Source organism: Canis lupus, chromosome 23, assembly GCF_048164855.1.
Source record: "Canis lupus baileyi chromosome 23, mCanLup2.hap1, whole genome shotgun sequence".
NCBI classification, from domain to species: Eukaryota; Metazoa; Chordata; class Mammalia; order Carnivora; family Canidae; genus Canis; species Canis lupus.
Window position 1 is genome coordinate 30,930,879 of NC_132860.1, and position 23,261 is coordinate 30,954,139.

Sequence of the window (23,261 nt, forward strand, 5' to 3'; positions counted from 1 at the left end):
AACCCTCATTGAAAATGACTATTCTGAGCAATTTTATGTTTAAATCTGAAACTCTCTGACAGTGGTAATTCCTTAGACCTTGGAAATTAACCTTGATCTTTAGCCCCAGGGAACTGAGGACAGCTGGTCACCCTACTAGTCAGGAAGGTGAAAAGGGCCATCTATGCCAGACCTGAATTTAGAGAAGGAGGATATCTACCTGTCTTCCTTGGCATTGCATTACTGTCTTTGGTTGAGAAGCAGAACCTGAAACAGAGACTTTTGCCAGTGGTTTATTAAGGATGTGCTTTCAGGGATCCCTGGGTGGCGCAGCGGTTTGGCGCCTGCCTTTGGCCCAGGGCGCGATCCTGGAGACCCGGGATCGAATCCCACGTTGGGTTCCCGGTGCATGGAGCCTGCTTCTCCCTCTGCCTGTGTCTCTGCCTCTCTCTCTCTCTCTGTGACTATCATAAATAAATAAAAATTTAAAAAAAAAAAAAAGGATGTGCTTTCAGAGGATGGAGAGTGAGAGAAGTAGACGATAGCAGAGGAAGAATGCTGAACAAGAATGTGGTGTCAGGGGATCCCTGGGTGGCTCAGCGGTTTAGCGCCTGCCTTTGGCCCAGGGCGTGGTCCTGGAGTCCTTGGATGAAGTCCCACATCGGGCTCCCTGCATGGAGCCTGCTTCTCCCTCTGCCTGTGTCTCTGCCTCTCTCTCTCTCTCTCTCTCTCTGTTTTTCATGAATGAATAAATAAAATCTTAAAAAAAAAAAAAAAAAAAAGAATGTGGTGGCAGATGAAGATTGCCTCCAGCCAGATCCCACAAGGAGCACCAGAACAGGAACTGCACTAGAGCTGATTCCTCCTTGAGGTAAGGGCTCAGTCTTCCATACCTCCACACAAGCAAGATAGCAATTCTAGAGCAGGTCTCAAAATTAGGGTACATCAGAATCATCTGGAGAGCTTATTAAAACAGATTGTGGGGTTAACTCTCAGAGTTTCTGATTCAGTAGGTCTGAGGTGGGGGCCAGAGAATTTGTATTTCTAAGAAGTTCCAGGGTATTGCCAATGCTGCTGGTCCAGGGACCATCCTCTGAGAACCACTGTCCCTGAGAAAAAGACAGATGTGAGGCTTTAGCAGTCAGCACTCACAGTACCTGGAAAACGATATCTGAGTGGCATCTACTACAGGTATGAAATTGGCATCTTCCTCATGAAGGCACGTAACAGGGCTAGAGGATTGGACCACAAGCTGAGGCTGCTGGGTAGACTACATTTTCAGATCATTTTATCTAGCTTCATGGTATCTGTTGTCTTCCAGCTATCATCCCGCATCTCCAGCCAAAGTATTGTTGAAACATTCCAACTTACCTCCACCTTGCTATTTGGACTTATAAGGAAGCATCTGGCAGGTAGGTGAGGCTTTAAGGAGGAAGCTGCTGCAACTCACTAGGCAAGCACAGTGGAGTCAGTTGCAATGAGTGGAAAATCCTCAACAGGGAAATAATTAATGGGGGTTGGGGGCAAGCCTCCTAGACCACCTTGGAAGTTGCTTGGTTTGGGGGTTTTGTGTTGTTGAAATTAAAGAATGATGGCCTTTATTTTTTAAGATTTTATTTATTTATTCATGAAAGACACACAGAGAGAGGCAGAGAGACACAGGCAGAGAGAAGAAATGGGCTCCATGCAGGGACCCCGATGCGGGACTCCATCCTGGGACTCCTGGGTCACGCCCTGGGCAGAAGGGAGGCACTCAACCGCTGGGCCACCCAGGGATCCCAAGACGGCCTTAAAAAAATTTTTTTTTAAGATTTTTTTATTTATTCATGAGAGATACACAGTGAGGCAGAGACACAGGCAGAGGGAGAAGCAGGCTCCCTGTGGGGAGCCTGATGCAGGACTCGATCTGAGGACCCAGGGATCACAGCCTGAGCCAATAGCAGCGGCTCAACCACTGAGCCACCTAGGCGGCTTTTGAAGGCGACTTTTAATTTCATAAGTCCCCCCAGAACCCTTAACAAACTGTCCCCGCCCCCTAGGGATCACCACCAGCTGAAGATGAATGTATAAAAGTAATTTAAATACTTGGCCCGCAATGTCCTCTCGGAGTACTGTTCATAGTATACCTGGTACCCCCGGGCCTCAATGTCCATCTTCACGCAGTCGAGGAGGTCCTTGACCTGCGGGGCCGCCTTCCAGGGCCCGAATTTGACCACAGACCTCTTTTCGCCCTCCAGGATGCGCAAGGCGTCTGCGCACAGCGCGGCATCCTCTTCGGAGCGCATGGCGCACACCAGCACCGCGGAGCTGCGTGCAGCCACCGCCTCGGCGCGGGCCAGGTGCACCATGAGCTCCAGGTTCTCGCTGTAGCCTGGCACCCGCAGCAGGAACTGCTTCCGAGCCACCTGCTCCCCAAAGATCTGTGGCATATCCTCCAGAAGCTTGACCAGAGGCTTGATTTCGTAAAACTGAGCCTCACGGTACACCTCCAGGATGTGGTGCGTGGGCAGCCGCTCGCTGCGCAGGTAGTCCAGGATGGGTCCGAAATAGGTGCCCGGGCGATCGATGAAGAGCCGGCCCTCTGCATCCGTGCAGGCCTTAGGTGAGCTGGAGAACATCTCTGCTAGCTTTGAACCCGGGAGTTTTCTCAGGGTGCCCACGGTGGTGGTGTACAACTCTCCTCCTACATTAAGCTCCACGACAGGAGATGCCTGAGGGCACAAGAGGCAGAGTGAAATAGCGGTGTCCCCTTAGGGAGCTCATGGCTTATTTTCATCCATAGGATATTACAGAATATTAGTCCAGGAGGCTGCTATGGAAGCAAGTCCCAGTGACAACGCTTGCAAAGCCTGTGGCCTTTGGGAAAGCTTTTTCCCTCCCTCTGCCTCAGTTTCCTCATTTATAAAATGTGGATATGGAACTGTTGTGAAGTCAGAAATTCCCAAGGTAGGATGCTCAGATCTAAGATATAGTAAAAAAAAAAAAAGGGGGGGGGGATGGTTTCAGAGAGGCTGAGAAGCCATACACGTGTTCATTCAGGAAGCATTTGGGTACTTACTGTGTGTCCACATCCTGTGGTGGGAGTTGGGAGTACAAATTCTTTTTTTTATTTTATTTTATTTATTTATTCATGAGACACACACACACACACAGAGGCAGAGACACAGGCAGAGGGAGAAGCAGACTCCATGCAGGGAGCCTGACGTGGGACTCGATCCCGGGTCTCCAGGATCATGCCCTGGGCTGAAGGCAGACACTAACCGCTGAGCCACCCAGGCTGCCCATGAGAGTACAAATTCTTATTTAATATAGGTCAGAAGTTCTGATTAGCAGCTGGCATGACTTTGATTCTTTAAGGGAATTTGTTTGAAAGATATTTTTCAAAATATGGGCCAGTAGATAGTAAATAACAGGAATATCCTTGGTTCTGAAAAGGTCACTAACACCAGATAATAATGGTGTATAAAATGGGCCTCATAAACTTTAAAGTGTGATGCCAATGGAAGTTGGTCTACAGAATTTGTAGAGGCCTCTTCTCTATGCCAAACCTTGAGCTGAGCACTAAGGATGTGGGTAAGACCCACGTGGTACCTGCCTGGAGATGCCCACAGGCCAGTTCGAGGGGGACGTGGAAACAAACTGCATTTGGGGAATACTGAGGGCTGCCAACAGACCTAATAAAGATACCATAAGATTATTACGTGTGCGGTGATACACTAGTTGTTATCCTTACAAACCAGCTTCCTGAATAACTTTGGCTGTTTAAAATGGACTCACGCAGTCAATAAAATACGTATGTGCCAGGTGCCTGGTACACACTGAGGAACAAGCAGGACAGTTTCTCCACTCATAGTCTAATAACTATGCAAAGTGCTTTACATTCAATCTTTAATTCAATCCTCACAACAGTCTGATGAAGGATGAATTAAATCCCCATTTTATCGATGAAGAACCTAAGGGTTAAGGAGCTGAAATAAATTGCCTAAAATCAAACCAGCTATTAAGTGTTGACTCAGAACTTGAACTGGGGGCCAAATTACCCTGAAGCACTTGCTCTTTGTCCTGACATCAGCTAGGTTTCAACTTTAAATACCTCCACTCCTCATTCCCTTAGTTAAAAGCCTATTACATCCAGGCCTCCTCCTGAGCAGATGAAGAGGGCACAGTCCCTGCCCTCAAGGAGCTCGAAGAGGAGAGAGGGAAACAGAGGGCTTCACCGCGCAGGCGCAGGCGCTGAGAGGGGAGACTCAGAGGCTCTTCACGTGGATGTGTGTTGGAGGCTGTCAGGGAAGGTTTCCTGGGTGGGTGATGGCTGCAGCCACAGAAAAGACGGAGGCAGCATCGGAGGGGAAGGCTTATATTTCCAACCTGAAGACTCTGCCACAGGTCACCTGAGAGTCAGGAGGAGTGACAGGGTTCAGGAATGTCCTGGATGCTCATTTAGGTGTGACTTCATTCTCAACTTGTCTGTGGGCTCTACCTCTAAGATTAAAGTACTGGAATAAAGAGAGCCAGAGGCAGCCAAACTGCTGGGGAAGGAAAAAAAAAAAAAAAAAAAAAAAAAGAACTGAGTTGCCATGGAAACAGCTCCTACCGGGAACAGTTCTGCTGGCTGGAGCGGAGAAGGGAGACCAAGAGGATGCATTCTGACAGCAGCAGAACAATACAGCCGGGAGAAAAATAAATGGAGAAACTGTGACTTCCTCTTTCTCCCCTAAACCTCAAAGCTCCTGGGCAAGACTGTTGGGTTAACCCTGAAGTGGCTCTATAAAGCAGACAGGTGCAAAGTTACAGTCTTTAACCCTTGAATGGATTCATGTGCTCTCATCACTCCTGTGCCACTGAAAGGTCACAGGTGCTCTTGAGGTCCCTTTGTTACAGGCGAGGAAAGCTCAGAAAGATGGGTCATACAGCTAGGAAGTGAAGTCAGAGCTGCAATCAAACCCTGTCAGTGTGACTCTGGTAGAGGATGGGGGTACCCCTCCCGACATCCAGTCCCACTGCTGCCGGTAGTTAGCAGTGTGTCAGAGTAAGCTCGCTTTCTTCTGTGGGCTTAAGCCTCATCATCTATGAGATAGGGAGGCAAAATGGACAAAGAGAGCTCTAAGTCTCTTTGGCTCTGAAAGTCTAATGAATCCAATCACTTCAAATGTTGTTTCTGAAGCTCATTTCCAGATGCTTCACCAAACATCTTCCCACTCTGATATTCTCACGCCCATTTCTTTGTTTGCCAAATAAGACCTCTGTCTTGTTCCCAAACTTCTTAATTCTGTCTCTCTTTTCCCTTCTCTCACTTTCTCTTTTTTAGGATTTTATTTATTCACGAGAGACACAGAGAGAGAGGTAGAGACATAAGCAGAGGGAGAAGCAGGTTCCCTGAATGGAGCCTGATGCGGGACTCGATCCCAGGACCCCAGGATCACACCCTCAGCTAAAGGCAGACGCTCAATCACTGAGCTACCCAGGGCCCCTCTTTTCCCTTCTTTTGTCCCCAAATCTTCCAATTTCTTCGGAAACCTTAGACCTCCTAACTCATTCACAAATACTATAGTTATGTTTCTAGCAGATAAAGACTTCTTTTCCACCCCTCTCTGGACCACCTGTTCATTTTCGTGGCTCCTCTTCCCTACCTTTTCTACCTACCAGTCACCCTGCTGAAGGATTCCTGGGTAAGAAAGCCTATCTCAGGCCCTGTGTGCATGGGCTAGGGAAACATGATCTTTAGGAGCCCTTGCTGGGTATCAGGCCAGCACTGGCCGTGAGGGGACAGAGATGAATCAGACAGACCTAGCTCTTACCCAGTTGTAGTCTAAAGGGTCACTACACACATACAAACGCCCTGTCAAGCATTCATACATGTCCTTAGGTTCCTTAGTAGAGTCAATGGAGGGACATCTCCACTCAGGTTTCCCAAGCCCCTCTAGATCTCTCCCCACCCCAATCCTGACCTTTTCCATTGTTCCCTATTTCGGTCATCTAGCCAGAAATCCAGATTATAATCTTGTAATCTGCTCCTATCCTCAACCTCCTCCCACATAGGTCGTCAGTAACCAAGTCCTGGTGATTCTAAATTCTGGCCAATTCCATGGCTCCCTGCTCCCTGGAGTGCCTTTCCCCAGTCCAGCCTCTGAAACCAGAGTAGTTTTTCTGAAATGCAAATCTGATCTGGTCACACCTTGCATTAAACACTTCTGTCACTTTGCATTTCTTTCCAGATAAACTCAAGATACTTTAATAAGGTTAATAAGCCCCCTTGCAGCCCTGACAATCAACTACCAGAACCACTCTCCCCCACCCACCCAGAGCAGACTGGTCCCCCTGGCCTCCAGGACTTGGTGCATTTGCTGCCCACACTCCCTTCACTTAGACTACTCATCCTTCAAGTTAATTCCTCCAGAAATCTTTCTAGATGGATTGTCTCCTTGTAATCCTACAGGTCTGTGTACTTCCACTGTCATGGTAGTTATCTCTTATAGTTCCATTTGTTCATCTGTATCCCCCACTAGGCTGTGAGGTTCCTAAGGGATGACTATTCCAGATTCATCTTTATGTCACCAGTACCTACTACAGGGGCTGACACCAGGATGATCAATAAATGTTCAATTGAGTGGAGCTTACCTGCTGCACTGATTTACAGGAGCAACTGGTATTCTGATAAAAACCAGTCTTTCCCTATCTGGCATCCTGCACTATGCTGGCTCCTCTCTTGCTCAGTAATTCATTGAGACATTTATTGAGCACTTAGGGCAGCCCTGACACTAAGCAGGTGACTTTGTCAGCCAACCACAATGACATTGCCCTATGGGAAAGAGCCACAGTCTCCTCCTGCTGGATCTGCTTTCCCTTCCTACAAGTCTTCAGAATGGCACCTAGCCCAGGAGAGATTGGAATGTTCTTCTCCTGGAGTGCCCCGGGCCTTTTCCTGATCCACCCGGCAAACTCCCCTCAACCAAGCCCCGGATCAAGGCAGGCAAGCAGGCAGACTCCAGATCCTGCCAGAGGGCAGGGGCAGGCTGGAGAGGATGGGGATGTGGTGGGGGCGGGAATGATAGTCCCGCAGCCTTTCCTTGGGTCTTTTGCTCCCAGGAAGAGGAGGGACAGTGGAAGAGCCGTGGACTAGGGCAAGCCAGGGGACTGAGGGAAGACACAGAAAACAGCTAAAACAAAGACTCAACAGTGAGGAAGGAGACAAACAAAGGCGGCCACACAGGAAGGAGGGCAAAGAGGAGAGCTGGACCCAGGCAGATGGGGAACGGGCAGCGGTGGCCGAAGGCGAGCAGAGCCAGCACCAGCTAGAGGGGGCCAGCGTCCAGCCAGAGGCGCGCCCAGGGGCTGGCGGACTCGGCCCGAGGGAGGGACGCACGGAGGACCCTGAAGGGAGCGAAGGCAGGCCGAAGCGCGGACAGGGCGCCGGGCCGGCCGCGCACTCACCGCCGGCGGCCCCGGGGCGGGGCAGGCCTGGCTGGGCCGCAGGGAGCGGGGCGCCGAGCTCAGACTCATTCTGGTCCCGCAGGTGGCTGGGCGCCCGGCCCAGCCACGTGCGAGGTTACCTGCCGCTGGTGGCGGAAGTGCACCCTGGCTCCCCGCCCCCGGGTGGGGCAACCTGGGCCCAGGGTGTGGTTAGAGCCCGGGGTTGACTTTGGCTCAGCCAAGCAGGCGGTGGACCCTTGGGCCCAGTCACTGACCCTCCCTCCCAGGGGATTCCCAGAGGCAGAGGGAATTGACCTTGACAGCGGGAAACTTTCTACTCTCCACAGTCTCAGGGGGTGAAGCATCAACAGCCCCCGTTTTACAAATGAGGAACGTGAGGCTCCAAGAGATCGGGTGGCCAGTGTAGAATATTTACCCACTTCAGATCAGCTGCTAAAAGTGCAAAACCTGACCAACGACGGAAAGAACTAAGATACCCTTTGTGTGGATTATTTGGCTTGTTAAAACATAACCCTAAGGAGGGGAAGCATAACTCCTCACTCCTAAAATATGGTCTGTGCGGAGTGACTTTTTTTCCAAAGGACAATATGGAAAGTAAGAAAAATAAAAGTGACAAACCCTACTGTGGCCAGGTAACCGAGGTCAACCTCAAGATGATAGTAAGTACCCTTAGTATGATGGGGTGAATATGGCACTTTAGCTCTGTGATCTTCCACCCCAAACTCATAAGCCCAATCTAATCATGAGAAAATCCTCTAACAAATTCCAGTAGAGGGGCATTCCACAATATACATGACCAATAATCCTCAAAACTGTTAGAGTCATTAAAATAAGGAAAATCTGAGAAACTGTTGTAAGTAAGAAGCCTAAGGATGGGACACCTGGGTGGCTCAGTGGTTGAGTGTCTGCCTTTGGCTCAGGTTGTGATCCTGGGGTCCTAGGATCAAGTCCAAGTCTGCATCAAGCTCCCCACAGAGAGCCTGCTTCTCCTTCTGCCTGTCTCTATCGCTATCTCTGAGTCTTTCATGGATAAATAAATAAAATCTAAAAAAAAGAAGAAGCCTAAGGAGACATGGCAACTAAATACAATGTAATGTGGAATTCTGGATGGGATCCTGGAACAGAAAATAGACATTAGGTAAAAACTAAGGAAATATGAATAAGCTGTGGGCTTTATTTAATAATAGTGTATCAATGTTGGTTCATTAACAGTAACAAATGTACCATACTAATGAAATATGTTAACAATAGGGGAAACTGAGTGTGGGGTATATGAGGACTCTCTGTACTATCTTCTCAATTTCCCTATACATCTAAAACTGTTCTAAAAAATAAAGTAAAACATTTTTGACTGGGATCCCTGGGTGGCGCAGCGGTTTAGCGCCTGCCTTTGGCCCAGGGCGCGATCCTGGAGACCCGGGATCGAATCCCATGTCGGGCTCCCGGTGCATGGAGCCTGCTTCTCCCTCTGCCTATGTCTCTGCCTCTCTCTCTCTCTCTCTCTCTGTGACTATCATAAATAAATAAAAATTAAAAAAAAAAACTTAAAAAAACTTTTTTTGACTCAATAACAATACAACCACTAGGGAAAACAGTACGAAGCTCATAATCGGTATGCTGGTGGAGGGTCTTGCCACAGTTTTGATGGCTGCTGACTCATCAGGGTGGTGGTTGCTGAAGGTTGGGGTGGCTGTGAAAATTCCTCAAAATTAAGACAACAATGAAGTGTGACAAATCGATAGACTCTTTCATGAATTATTTCTCTAGCATGCAATGCTGTTTGATAGCATTTTATCCTCAGTAGAACTTCTTTCAAAATTGGAGTCAATCCTCCCAAAACTTGCTGCTCCTTTATCAACTAACTTTATGAAATATTCTAAATCCTTTTTTGTCATATCAACCATCTTCACAAGATCTTCACCAGGAGTAGATTCCATCTCAAGAAACCACTTTCTTTGCTCATCCATGAGAAGCCACTTTTCATCTGCTCAAGTTTTATCATGAGATTTCAGCAATTCAGTCTATATCTTCAGGCTCTGCTTGTAATTCTAGTTCACTTGCTATTTCTACCACGCCTGCAGTTATTCCTCCACTGAGTCTTGAACCCCTCAAAGTCACCCATAATGGCTGAAATCATCTTCTAAACTCTAGTTCATGTTGATATTTTGATCTCTTCCCATGAATTACAAATTTCTTCATGGTATCTAGAATGGTGAATCCTTTTTTTTTTTTAAGATTTTATTTATTTATTCATGAGAGACATATAGAGAGAGGCAGAGACATAGGCAGAGGGAGAACCAGGCTCCCTCTGGGGAGCCTGCTACAGAACTAGAGCCCAGAACCCCAGGATCATGACCTGAGCCAAAGGCAACCGCTCAACCACTGAGCCACCCAGGTGCCCCTAGAATGGTGAATCCTTTCCAGAAGGTTTTCAGTTGACTTTGCCCAGATCTATCAGAAGAATCACTCTCTATGACAGCAAGAGCCTTATGAAATGTATTTCTTGGGCAGCCTGGGTGGCTCAGTGGTTTAGCGCTGCCTTCAACCCAGGGCATGATCCTGGAGACCCCGGATCGAGTCCCACGTCAGACTCCCTGCATGGAGTCTGCTTCTCCCTTTGCCTGTGTCTCTGTCTGTGTCTCTCATGAATAAATAAAAAAAAATATTTTTTAAGTATTTCTTTTTTTTAAGATTTTATTTTTTAGTAATCTCCACACCAAATATGGGGCTCAAACTTAAAATCCCAAGATCAAGAGTCACATTCTTTACTGACTGAACCAGCCAAGCACTCCATGAAATGTAGTTCTTAAATAACAAAGTTTGAAAGTAAAAATGACTCCTTGATCCATGGACTACAGAATGGATATTGTATTAGCAAGCACGAAAACAACATTCATCTTGTTGTATATCTCTATCAGAGCTCTTGGGTGACCAGGTGCATTGTCAATGACCAGTAATATTTTTGAAAGGAATATTTTTTTCTGGAGCAACTTGTCTCCATAGTGGGTTTAAAATATTTGGGAAACCATGTTTTAAACAGATGGGCTGTCATCCAGGCTTTGTAGAGCACAGAGTAGATTTACCATAATTTTCGAGAGCCCTAGGATTCTCAGAATGGTAAATAAGCATTCAAATGTTCATTTCATTTCAAATTAAATGGCTTCAACTTCAAGTTACCAGTTGCATTAGCCCCTAACAGAGTCATCCTGTTGTTTTAAAGCTTTGAAAACAGGCACTGACTTCTCTTCTCTAGCTATGAAAGTCCTAGAGGCAACTTCTTTAAATAAAAGGCTGTTCCATCTGCATTGAAAATCTTTTGTTGAGTATAGCCACCATCATGAATTATCTTGGCTGGATCTTCTCCATAACTTGCTGTAGCTTCTACTTCAGCACTTGTTGCTCCACCTTGCACTTTGATGCTATAGAGACAGCTTCTTTCCTTAAGTCTCATGGACTAAACTCTGCTAGCTTCAGACTTTTCTTCTGCAGCTTCCTCACCCTCTCTCAGCCTTCATAGAGAGGAAGAGAGTTAGGACCTTGCTCTGGGGGATTAGGCTTTGGTTTAAGATAATATTGTGGCTGGTTAGATCTCATACCCAGACCACTCAGACTTTCTCCATATGAGCAATAAAGCTGTTTTGTCTTCTTTTTTTTTTTTTCCTTATCATTTGTGTGCTCACTGGAGTAGCACGTCTAATTTCCTTCAAGAATTTTTTTTTAATTTTTTTATTTATTTATGATAGTCACACAGAGAGAGAGAGAGGCAGAGACACAGGCAGAGGGAGAAGCAGGCTCCATGCACCGGGAGCCCGACGTGGGATTCGATCCCGGGTCTCCAGGATCGCACCCTGGGCCAAAGGCAGGCGCCAAACCGCTGTGCCACCCAGGGATCCCAAGAATTTTTCTTTTTAAAAATTTGTATTTATGTATTTATTTTTGAGAGAGAGAGAAGAGGAGAGGGTGAGGGAGAGAAAGAATCCCAAGCAGACTCCCCACTGGGCACAGAAGTTGACATGAGGCTGGATCTCACAAATCTGGACCCGAGCTGAAACCAAGAGTCAGGTGCTTAACCAATAGAGCCACCCAGGCACACCATCCTTCAAGAACTTATTTTTTGCTATCCACACTTTGGCTAACTGGTGTCAAAGGCCTGGCTTTGGGCTATCTCAGTTTTCAGTAAGCCTTCCTCATCCTCACTAAGCTTAATCCTCTCTAGCTTTTGGTTTAAAAGTCAAACCTATGAGTCTCTTCACTTGAACACTTAGAGGCCAGGGTTATTCATTGGCCTAATTTCAATACTGTTGTGTCTCAGGGACTAGAGAGGCCCAAGGAGTGGGAGAGAAATGGGGGGAATGGCCAGTTAGTGGAGGAGTCAGACATTTACTGATTAAATTTGCCATATTGGGTCACCTGTAGTACCAGGATCGAGTCCCACATCGGGCTCCCTGCATGGAGCCTGCTTCTCCCTCTGCCCTTGTCTCTGCCTGTCTCTCTCTGTGTGTCTCTCATGAATAAATAAATAAAAATCTTTAAAAAAATAAATTTGCCATATCATATAGGCATGGTTCACGACACCCAAAACAATCACAGTAGTAACATCAAAGATCACTGATCATAGATCACTATAGCAAATATAGTCATAGTGTAAAAGTCTGAAATATTGCAAGAATATGGCACAGAGACACAAAGTAAGCAAATACTGTTGGGAAAAATGGCAGTGATAGACTTGCTTGATATGTAGGGTTGCCACAAGTTTCAGTTTGTAAAAAACACAATATCTGCAAAGTATAATAATGAGAAGCATAATAAAAAAAAGGTATGTGTGCATTTTAAGAAGAGAGAGAAAGTAGGAGACAGAGTCTGGGCCACTCACAAAGTGGGATGTTGGGTCAGAGACTACAAAAAGTTCAATTATAAAACAATCCTCCACTCAAATGGGAATGCTGTACTTGTCTTATTCCTTGGTTCTGGGTGCAGAAAAGTCTTCCTGAAAAGGTGTGACTATAGGCTAGAGCTCAAATGGATCTAGGACCCAAATATTCACTTTCTTAGTGAACAACAGCTAGGAATTTAATTTAAATGGACCTAGGTTGGTAGTACTCTCAGATGCCTGACAAAAGAAAATGAAAATCCTTCCTGGAAGAACGTCCAAATTACACCAAACTTGAAAGAACACACACAGTCCAATAAGTGCAAGCTCACAATCTAAAGTCTTAAAATATAAAAGGAAACAAGATACAATGAGCTCAGAGTCAGCAGATCCACAAGCACCTCAGATATTGAGTTTATTGGATATAGAATATAAAATAAGTGTTTAATGTGCTTAAATAAATATATGGATTATTTAAAACATGAGCAAAGAGCAAGAAGATATGATAAAAAAAATTACCAGACAGACTTGAAAAAAGCCAAATAGAACTTCTAGAAATGAAAAATAAAACAACTGAACTGAAGTTACCGAAATTGAGTAAGGGTTGAGAAAATGTAATCAAAGGAGCAATGCTGGCTGGCTCACTTACTTAAGCATCTGCTTTTGGCTCAGGTCATGATCCCAGAGTCCCAGATCAAGCACCACATCAGGCTCTTTGCTCAGCAGGGAGTCTCCTTCTCCCTCTGCCCCTCACCCTGCTCATGCTCTCTCTCACTCACCCTTTCTCTCTCTCAAGTAAATAAATAAAAACTTTATTTAAAAAAGGAACAATGCTGTGCTGCTTTTAATCCATCATTTTGGCAAATATTGAGGAGAATAGCAATATGTCAGAGGTGGCAAGGATGGAGGGAAACAGCTCCTCCAACTTTGCTGATTGGAATGTGAACTGCTGTGATCTTTTAAGAAAAAATGATGAGCACCTGGGTTGAGCGTCTACCTTTGGCTCAGGTTGTGATACCAAGGTCTTGGGATCATCGAGTCCCACATCAGGTTCCCTGCAGGGAGCCTCTTCTCCCTCTGCCTATGTCTCTGTGTCTCTCATAATTACATAAATAAAATCTTAAAAAGGGATGCCTGGGTGTCTCAGTGGTTGAGCATCTGCCTTTGGCTCAGGGCATGATCCTGGAGTTCCGGGATGGAGTTCCATATCGGGCTCCCTGCATGGAGCCTACTTTTCCCTCTGCCTCTCTCTCTGTGTCTCTCATGGATAAATAAATAAATAAAATATTTTAAAATAAATAAAATCTTTTAAAAAAGAAAAGAAATAACATGGTAATATCTACAAAAATTTTAAAAAGCAGATACCATTTGACCCAACAGTTCCACTTTGAGAATCTATCCAATTGAAATAAAAGCACTGCTAAAAAAAGAAATAAAAAAAGAAATAAAAGCACATCTCTGAAAGGATATGAACAAACATGTTTATCACTGTTTTGTTTGTGGTGGAAAAAATTAGAAACTTGGAGGTACCGTTAAATAAAACATGATTTTTGATTTGTTGATGCCTTGGAATACTATGTAACTACTAAAAAGAATGAGGCAGATCTTGGAAGAAAATAGAAAGCCCAGAAATAAACCTACAATTATATGGTCAATTAATCTTCAGCAAAAGAGGAAAGAACATGCAATGGGAAACAGAGTCTCTTCAACGAATGGTGTTGGGAAAATGGAACAGCCACATGCAAAAGAGTGAAATTGGACCACTTTCATACACCACACACAAAAATAAACTCAAAATGGATTAAGGACCTATTTGTGAGACCTGAAACCACGAACATCTTTGAAGAGAGCACAGGCAGCAATTTCTCTAATAGCAGCTGTAGCAACATTTTTCTAGATACGTCTCTTGGGGCAAGGGATATAAAAGCAAAAATGAACTATTGGGCCTATATCAAAATTAAAAGCTCAACAGCAAAGGAAACAATAAACAAAATAAAAGACTACTTACTGAATGGGAGAAGATATGGCATATCCAATAAAGGGTTAGTTTCCAAAATACATTAAAAATGGATACAACTCAACACCCAAAAAACAAATAACAAATAATTAAATTTAATAAACAATTAAAAAGTGGGCAGAGGACATGAACGGACATTTCTCCAAAGAAAACATACAGTTGGCCAAAAGACACATGATAAGATGTTCATTATCACTTATCATCTGGGAAATGCACATCAAATCCACAATGAGCTATCACTTCACACCTGTTGAAATGGCTAAAATCAACAACAGAAGAAACAACAAGTATTGGGAAGGATGTGGAGAAAAAGGAACCCTCATGTACTGTTGGCAGAAACGCAAATTGGTGCAGCCACTCTGGGAAACAGTATGGAGGTTCCTTAAAAAGTTACAAATAGGTGGCTCTTGGCTGACTTAGTACAGCATGACTCTTGATTGTGAGTTCGAGCCCCATCTTGGGTATGGAGATTAGTTAAAAATAAAATCTTTTTTAAAAAGATGTTATTTATTTATTCATGAGAGACAAAGAGAGGCAGAAACATAGGCAGAGGGAGAAGCAGGCTCCATGCAGGGAGCCTGATGAGGGACTTGATCCTGGGACTCCAAGATCATGCCCTGGGCCAAAGGCAGGTGCTTAACCGATGAGCCACCCAGGGTCCCAAAATAAAATCTTATTAAGAAGGGGTTTAAAATAGAACTACCCTATGATCCAGTAATCACACTACTGGGTATTTACCCTCAAAATGAAACACTAATTCAAAAGGATACACCCACCCTTATGTTTACTGCAGTATTATTTACAATAGCCAAATTATGGAACAGCCCAAGTGTCCATCAATGAATGAGTGGATAAAGAAGATGTAGTATACACACACACACACACACACACACACACACACACACAATGGAATATTGTTCAACCATAAAAATGAATGAAATCTTGCCATTTGCAATGATATGGATAGAACTAGAGTATAATGCTAAGTGAAATCAGTCAAAGGGGGCAGCCCAGGTGGCTCAGCGGTTTAGCGCCGCCTTCAGCCTAGGGCGTGATCCTGGGGTCCCGGAATCGAGTCCCATGTCAGGCTCCCGACATGGAGCCTGCTTCTCCCACTGCCTGTGTCTCTGCCTCTGTGTGTGTGTGTGTGTGTGTGTGTGTGTGTGTGTGTGTCTCATGGGGAAATAAATAAAATCTTAAAAAAAAAATCAGTCAAAGAACATATACCATATGATCTCACTTGTATGTGGAATTTAAGAAACAAAACAAATGAGTAAAGGGAAAAAAAAGAGACAAACCAGAAAGTTAAGAGAAACAGACTCTTAACTACAGAGAACAAAGGATGGTTACCAGAGGGGAGGTAGGTGAGGGACTGGGTGACGTAGGTGATGGGAATTAAAAAGTACACTTACTGGGATCCCTGGGTGGCGCAGCGGTTTGGCGCCTGCCTTTGGCCCAGGGCGCGATCCTGGAGACCCGGGATCGAATCCCACATCGGGCTCCCGGTGCATGGAGCCTGCTTCTCCCTCTGCCTATGTCTCTGCCTCTCTCTCTTTCTCTCTCTGTGACTATAAAAAAAAAAAAAAAGTACACTTACTATGATAAGCAATGAGGAATGTATAGAATTGTTGAATCACTATGTTGTACACTTGGAACTAATATAACACTGTATGTTAACTATATTGGAATTAAAATTAAAAAACTAAAAGTTCCAAAACAAAAAAGATCTTTAGTTATTTGATAGAATCTATATGGTGGAAATTATATCTGGATACAAAGGGTTTTTTAAAGGTTGATAGAGAGTGTGTGTGCACGTTCACGTGAATAGAGGGAGAGGCAGAGGGAGAGAATCCTCAATCAGACTCTCTGCTGAGTGCAAAGCCTGACATGGGGCTATCCCACAACCCATGAGATCATGACCTGAGCTGAAACCAAGAGTTGGTCAGTCAACTGATTGAGCCACCCTGGCACCCCCTGGATACAAAGGGTTTTATTCGCTACAAATAAAAACAAAAACAAAACAAATGAGGAAAATCTATATTCATTCATCCATGATGCATTAAGTGATTAAAAATAAACATCAGAGGGGTGTATACAGTGGGAATCTATTTGCATAAAAACATAAACATAACAAACCCCTTCTTACATAAATTTATATCTAATTATGTCAGCATAATCACAAAGGTGTAGAATAATACTCATTGGATGTTGCCATTGGTTATTCAGTAAGATAGTGGGAGAAACAGACAGGGGAGGGGCCTCTGAGTGGCTCGGTCAGTTAATTGTCCCACTCTTGATTTTGGTTCAGGTCATGATTTTATTGTCCTGGGATCAAGCCCTGCATTGGGCTCTGTGCTCAGAGGGGAGTCTGCTTGAGATTCTCTCTCCCTTGCCCTTTGCCCTTCCTCCCTTTCATGCTCTCTCTCTCTCTCTCTCAAGTAAATAAATAAATCTTTTAAAAAAATGGACAGGGAGATTATTGATTTTTTTCTTAATCCTTGCATTATGGCATTAGTTGCAGTGAACATGAAAAGGTATAAAAGAGAAAAATAAAAAAGAAAAGGCAACACCGTAAGACAAGCACAAGGCATAACAGGAAGAAGTCAGCTTTTCAATTTGGGAAATCTGGGAAGGCTTCATGGAAGAGGTGGCATGTAAGCCGGGTTTTGAAGGAGGGAGAGGATTGTTGAGAGAGGACTGTGTGACATTCCTCCCAGCAGAGGGGTCAGCTGTGCCAAGTGAAGGAGGGAAGTGGAAAGAAAATAATCATGTGCTGAGTACCTATACTGAACATAGTCACTTGTATCAATCCATCCAAGCAATTAGACCTATTCTACAGATGAGGGAATTAAGGCTCAGAGATGTTAAGTGAACAGCTAAAAGGACACACAGCTGGTCTTTGGCTGAGCCACACCGACCCCATGTCTTGCTCAACCAAAATTCTCTTTCTATAATTATGAAGAATTATTTTGTGTCTGGGTGATATGGTTTGAATGTTCATGCTCCCCCAAAATTCTTATGTTGAAACCTATTGCCCAATGTAATGGTATGAGGAAGTGGGACCCTTGGGAAGTGAATAGGTCATGAGGCTGGATCTCTCATTCTCTCATGAATGGGATTAGTGCTTTTATAAAAGAAAAAAAAAAAAAAAAGACTCCCAGAGAGCTCGCTAGCTCCTTTCTTCTAACATATGATCACATAGTGAGAAGAGAGCCATCTATGAACCAGGAAGTGGGGTCCCACCAGACATCAAATCTACCAGCACCATGATCTTGCACATCCCAACCTCCAGAGATGTGAAAAAGAAATATTTGTTGTCTACAAGCCACACAGTTTATGGTATTTTGGGTATAACAGCCTAAATGGGCTAAGACACTGGGCACAGTGTGTACTTCGAACACTATGACTCTGCAGATGGGATCGAGCATGGGGAGGCTGCTGTGATCTCCAGGCAGGCTTCCCCGCCCACCATACCTGGGTGGAGAGTCTCCTGCAGGCTCTGTACAGCTCCTGTGCCCACTTACTTTCACATAGTGCAACTCATCCCAGCAGGCTGATCAGCCGCATGAACCGGGATGATTCTACAGGGAGACTGAGTTCTGAGGGATCATTACCCCAGAAAAGAGGCCCGGACACTTAGGGGGGACACTGGGAACTTGTGACATGATCAAGCAGCCTGGGCTTTTGGCTTCATTTCCTGTTTCTTCCCCAGCCCCAGCTGCACTGAAACACAGCCTTCCTGCCTTTGTTTATGCTGTTCAGAATACCTTTCGCCATAGGTCATTCTCTTTGGAAAACAGTTCTCAAGGCCCAACTCAAATGGACGTCATCTTCCTTTTATATCCATGAGGACATTTGACCCTCATCATTTAAAATAGGAATCAGCCCCTCCACTTTACATATGAGGCCCCCACTTTGTGTATGAGGGCTCTGAGTCTCCCAGAGATGAAGTGGCTCTTTCAGAGTCCGTCAGCCGTGGGAGACAGGAGACCAGAGTTCTAATTCTGGCTCAGCCATTCGTGTGTCACCTTAGGCAAGTCTCTGCCCCACTCTGGGCCTTAATTCTCCAGTCTAACACGGTGGGGTTGGGATGCCGCCAGAGATACTCTTTGCAATCCTGTCTTGTTTGATGCTATGGCAACAAGGGAATTCAAACAGCCCCTTGGTGTTGCCTATGACTGGATCTTGTTTCCCTTTGGCCTGACTCCAAGAGCAAGCGCTGCTTCCCTCTGCCCTCCTCCCACTCTTTGTTCTTCCTGAGACAAAGCTGCCAGCCCTCTCCTCTCCAGGCGGCTGGGCTTTGAGCCAGCCAGCCAAGTGGCAGCTGGGACTCAGATGAAAGGGTCCTTAGAGGGTTGCCTGTGGCCTAGTGCCCAGCCCAGCACAGCCCAGGCCTGGCAGCCCCAGTCCCAGCTGTCCCACAAGGCATCCTGCCACTGGTCTCACACAAGGCTCCCTTTGTGGGCTCCAAAGCAAGGGAGACCCCTGCCAACCCACAAGGACCTTCTTCCCTTCCTTTTGCTCCACACCGGTTTGAGACATATGCAGGTCCTTAGAGAATGGTCCAGGGCCGGGCCAGGCTGGCCTGGCTTTGGGCCAGGCACCTTGGAGAGCTTTGTCCCATTTAATTTTGAGAACAACACTCATAGCAGGTAGTGCTATTCCCTTTTAGAGAGGAGGGACACAGATACCTGAGGGCCTACCCTGTGTCAATCATGGTGCCAAGCCCTGGGACAAGAGCCAACTGCAGGGAACTGTCAGCAGGGACACAGACTGATAAATAACCATGCAAATAAATATTTGGTTATACGCAGTGATCAATGCTCTGTAGGTAAAGACCAAAGAATTGTGAGAGCACACAGATCATGGCGAGCTTATTAGTGGGGAACAGGGCAGTGAAGCCTTCCAGGGGTGAGGTCTGAAGGGGAAGGGGAAGGGGGTGCATAGGTAGGGGTACACGGGCTCTGAGGCCCTGAGGCAGGAGGGAGGTGCTGAGTTAGGGGAGAGGCTGAAAGGAGGTCTGGCAGGGGTGAAGAAGGGTGCCCCTTTTCCATCACCTTTGGCGAGACAACTTCTTGATGGAAAGGCCACATTATAAACCCCCAATGCAGTGGCTCAATAAATCAACTTAATAATCCATCAGCATGTGCTCCTTCCTGTCCCTCTAGAAAGCCCCCCAGCTCTGCCCTGGGGAATTCTTTATTTAGAAGCAAGTCTCAAAAAAAAAAAAGAAAATAGAAGCAAGTCTCCTTAACTCTGGGAGCCTCACATTATTCAAAAATGAGAGTTATGATGCCCCAGCAGGGTTTCTGGGAGGAGTCCAGGAGGTAATGTACCAGCAATGCCAGGCACAGGGCAGGCACAGGTGCCTATCCTGGAGACCTGCATAGGGAGGAAGCTTAGCTGGGCTTCCATCTGAAGCCCTCCCCCTGACCGGCTCCAGACCCTTCCTCTCTAGAGGGAGGAGGCAGCCAGAGCTTCCAAGAAGAGTTAGAATTTACTTGACTTGGCCTTGACTGCAGAGACACAGATCATGGCTGGAGGCCAAGTGTGCCCTGAGTTCTCCAACTCACGGGCCTATTAACTCCTGAGATGCCCCTTGCAAGGAACAGGAACCAAGATGCCAGGAGTGGGGAATAGTAATAAAAGGCAACTTCTACTTGTCTCCTTTATCTTCACTGCAACTCTGTGAAGTGTAAAGGAAGATCCAAATCATCCCCATTTTCCAAGGGAGGATATCAAAATTTAGAAAGGCTATTTTTCTAAGTCAGGATGAAATCCAGAAGTCCTGCTCCAGAGCCTGTTGTGTCAACACTCCCTGCCCTGCAGGCCAGGGCACAAAGCCAGCACTGCCCAACTCCCAATGCCTGCCCTCCTCCCTCCACAACCTCTTTGAGAACACACAGTGGTCTAGCCCAAATCTCCCATCAGCCTCTTGTCAGACCCAGGGCCTCAGTTTCCTCACTCATGTAATATGAAGTGAACCGCTAGGCTTGATGATGGTTAAGATCCCTTCCAACAGGATCAGTCTTAGTTCCTTCTAGTGGAAGTGATGTCAGGATGAACCCTTTAAAGCCATGGGGTGCCACCTCCACTCTTAGGATCAGCCACTAGAGCACAGGTATTGAAAGATACCCGGTGTGTACAAAGATGTTCATTGCAGCATTGTTTATAAAAGCAAAAGACTAGAATAGAAACAGCCTAAATGGCCATAATTGGGACTAGTTGAATAAATTAGACTACATTCATATTCTAGAATATTCTACATCCACTACAAAAACATGAGGCAGACCTCTACGTGCTAATATAGAAAGGTCTCCAAGATAATAATAGTAACAATAATAATATATTATAAATATACAGGCACTTCTGCATTTGCATTGATAATTTCCAAAAAGGATATACAGGAGACTTGGTCATCATCACCTCTCCAGAGAGAACTAGGAGTCTGCCATGGGGGAAAATCACTTTTCATTGTATATTTTTTCATACTGTCTTAATTTCTTACTGTGTGTATGTCTGTCTTCTATCTCCTTTCCCCTTCCTTCCATCTATTCTTCCTTACTCCTTCTAAACATTCTCAAGAGGTATTTTCTGTTTTTCTTTTCTTTTTTTTTTTTTAAATTTTAAGTAGTCTCCACACCCAGCATGGATCCCAACATGGGGCTTGAACTCATGACCCTGAGATCAAGACCTGAGCTGAGGGGATCCCTGGGTGGCTCAGCGGTTTAGCACCGCCTTTGGCCCAGGGCGCGATCCTGGAGTCCCGGGATCAAGTCCCACCATCAGGCTCCCTGCATGGAGCCTGCTTCTACCTCTGCCTGTGTCTCTGCCTCTTTCTCCCTCTATGTCTATCATGAATAAATAAATAAAATCTTTAAAAAAAAAAAAAAAGACCTGAGCCAAGACCAAGACAGTTGGACAGTTAACCAACTGAGTCACTCAGGCACCTGGCACCTCTGTTGTTTCTTTTTAAAAAACAAGTCCTGTAGGGGTGCCTGGCTGGCTCAATTGGAGGAGCATGCAACTCTTGATTTTAGGGTTGTGAGTTCAGTCCTTATGTAGGGTGTAGAGATTACTCAAACAAATAAATAAAATAAAACATCTTTTAAAACCACAAAAACAAGTCCTGTAGAGGACTGGATTTAAGTCTTGAACTTGCTATTAACTACGTGGTCTTGTGAAAAGCTCTTCTCAATGGGCCTCAGTTTTGCTACCTATAAAATAAGGTCACTGAGCTAGGTAATCCTCAGGTCTCTTCAGAGTAGAGGGGAGGCTGAATGGCCCTGAGTGATCCACATTCCCCCAACTGGCCACAGGGAAGCAGAAGAAACTGCTGTGCATGGCTTCAGTAGTACCAATCCTGGTTACCTGAGTTTATGGAAGGTAAGCACACACACATGAACTGTAGCGGACATGCATAACATTTCCTCCTGCCTTCTACTGACATCCTTCCTTGTGAAGGACCAGTTTCCCTCTGGGGACCAATCCCTCCTTTACTGCCACCATCTTGCCCATTACATGTGGCTTGAGAATGCAGTTGACATATGAAGGCAAGCAGAACTGAGAGACGATGAGAAATTTGTTTCTAGCTATCATGGGAACACTGACCAAGCTATTGCTAAGGTCCCACCCTTGGAACATCCAGTTAGGTACCTCAAGTATTCCGTTGGGACTTAGGCCATTTTTACATTGGCTATATCCACCACTTACATTCTAAAGAGGCCCAGTGGGTATGGATCCTGTGCTGTGTCTCTGCCATTTGTTTCTCCAGATTCACCTCATCCTTTCCCTGCTCTGCTCTCTGGAGGTTGATCTTTAGGGAGTATTTCCATAGGCTCCCTGCCCTCTGGCTTCCATCTGCTTTTGTCCCATGGGAGGCCTAGGAGGATATGAGAAGGTAAGGAGAGGCTGAGGTCAGTGTCCTTATTGCCTCAGTCTCCTTCCCACCCAGTGCTGCTTCCCTCCTCTGAAGGTCCCAGCTCCTGTCAGGTGCCCAGTCCACACAACTATTCTCTGGGGTTCTGGTGACTGCTCTCTCCCTCATCCTCTGTAGGCTCCCTCCTGCTAATAGCCCTGGGGGACACATCACTCCTTGGTGCTGGCATACCTTCATAAAGAGTGCCATTATTACACTCTCCTCAAATATGCAGCCTGACTGAGCTCATATGTGTCCTGCCTGTAGGTATTCTTGAGTGTACATGTGTGCATGCACACATGTGTGCTCGTGTGCATGCACTGTTGCTATACCATCACATGACAGTTAATCATGAGCTGGGACAGGAAGGGAACTGATTTTACTGGGTATTTGCCATGTCAAGACTTGGTTGCTCAACCGATTGAGCCACCTGGGCTCCCCCTGAGATTCTTCTTCATAATGCATGGGGCTTTTCCTTCATGACAAGGATGTGTTTGTTTGTTTATTTATTTAATGTTTGTCCCACTCATTAGATTCTAAGCTCCGTGAAGGCAGCCAGTTTCCATACCTGTTTTGTTCACTTCTCTCGTTCCAGTGCCTGGCACAGTTGTCTGCTACCCATTAGGTCCCAAATAAAGGTTTGCTAAATGAAAAAGTGGCAAAGGGAAGGAATGAACATATATTAAGGGCTTGCTTGCTCAATGTATTACGGATGATCTCAATTTCTCTTCACAACCATCTTAGTAGGTACATGTTATTGTCCCATTTTGCGGATGAGGAACCCGAGGTCAGAGAGGGAATGTGACTTTCCCAAAGTCATGCAGCTTAGAGGCGGGGTTCAAACACAGGTCCCCTGCTGTCACCACTGTGCATGTTCCCAGGTGCCCCTCCATGCCTCACCATGGGAGGGGTGGAGGAGGGATTGATCAGTGGAACTCATGTGAATCATTCCTAGACAAATAGAAACTTCAGGGAGCAAATAGAGTCTGGTTTGGCCTCGCCCCTGGGACTGGCCACTCCCAGACCCTCTTGGGCACACACACTGC

The 23,261-nt window shown here is 45.6% G+C and overlaps 1 protein-coding gene across 2 annotated transcripts; it reads right to left on the reverse strand.

Moving 5' to 3' along the window:
- Positions 1 to 1,576: 1,576 nt before the first annotated feature.
- On the reverse strand, positions 1,577 to 22,347 carry KCTD14 (potassium channel tetramerization domain containing 14). 2 transcript variants are annotated; one of them, XM_072794777.1, is made up of 3 exons: positions 22,011 to 22,347; positions 15,710 to 15,865; positions 1,577 to 2,690 (listed from the first exon to the last, which is right to left on the reverse strand). In XM_072794777.1, exons 2-3 carry the CDS (start codon positions 15,806 to 15,808, stop codon positions 2,022 to 2,024), a joined length of 768 nt encoding a protein of 255 aa, XP_072650878.1. In that variant the 5' UTR covers positions 15,809 to 15,865; positions 22,011 to 22,347; the 3' UTR covers positions 1,577 to 2,021. The 2 variants fall into 2 exon arrangements, with proteins under 2 accessions (XP_072650878.1, XP_072650880.1); XM_072794779.1 differs by lacking the exons at positions 15,710 to 15,865; positions 22,011 to 22,347 and adding an exon at positions 7,411 to 7,567.
- Between the last annotated feature and the right edge of the window lie 914 nt (positions 22,348 to 23,261).

Excerpts from the sequence above, each read along its gene's own strand:
- KCTD14 (XM_072794777.1), bottom strand. The coding sequence starts at position 15,808 with ATGCACCGGGAGCCCGATGTGGGATTCGATCCCGGGTCTCCAGGATCG. Across the intron at positions 2,691-15,709 it reads TGCGCCACCCAGGGATCCCA|GCATCTCCTGTCGTGGAGCT; the intron begins GTAAGTGTACTT and ends TTGTGCCCTCAG.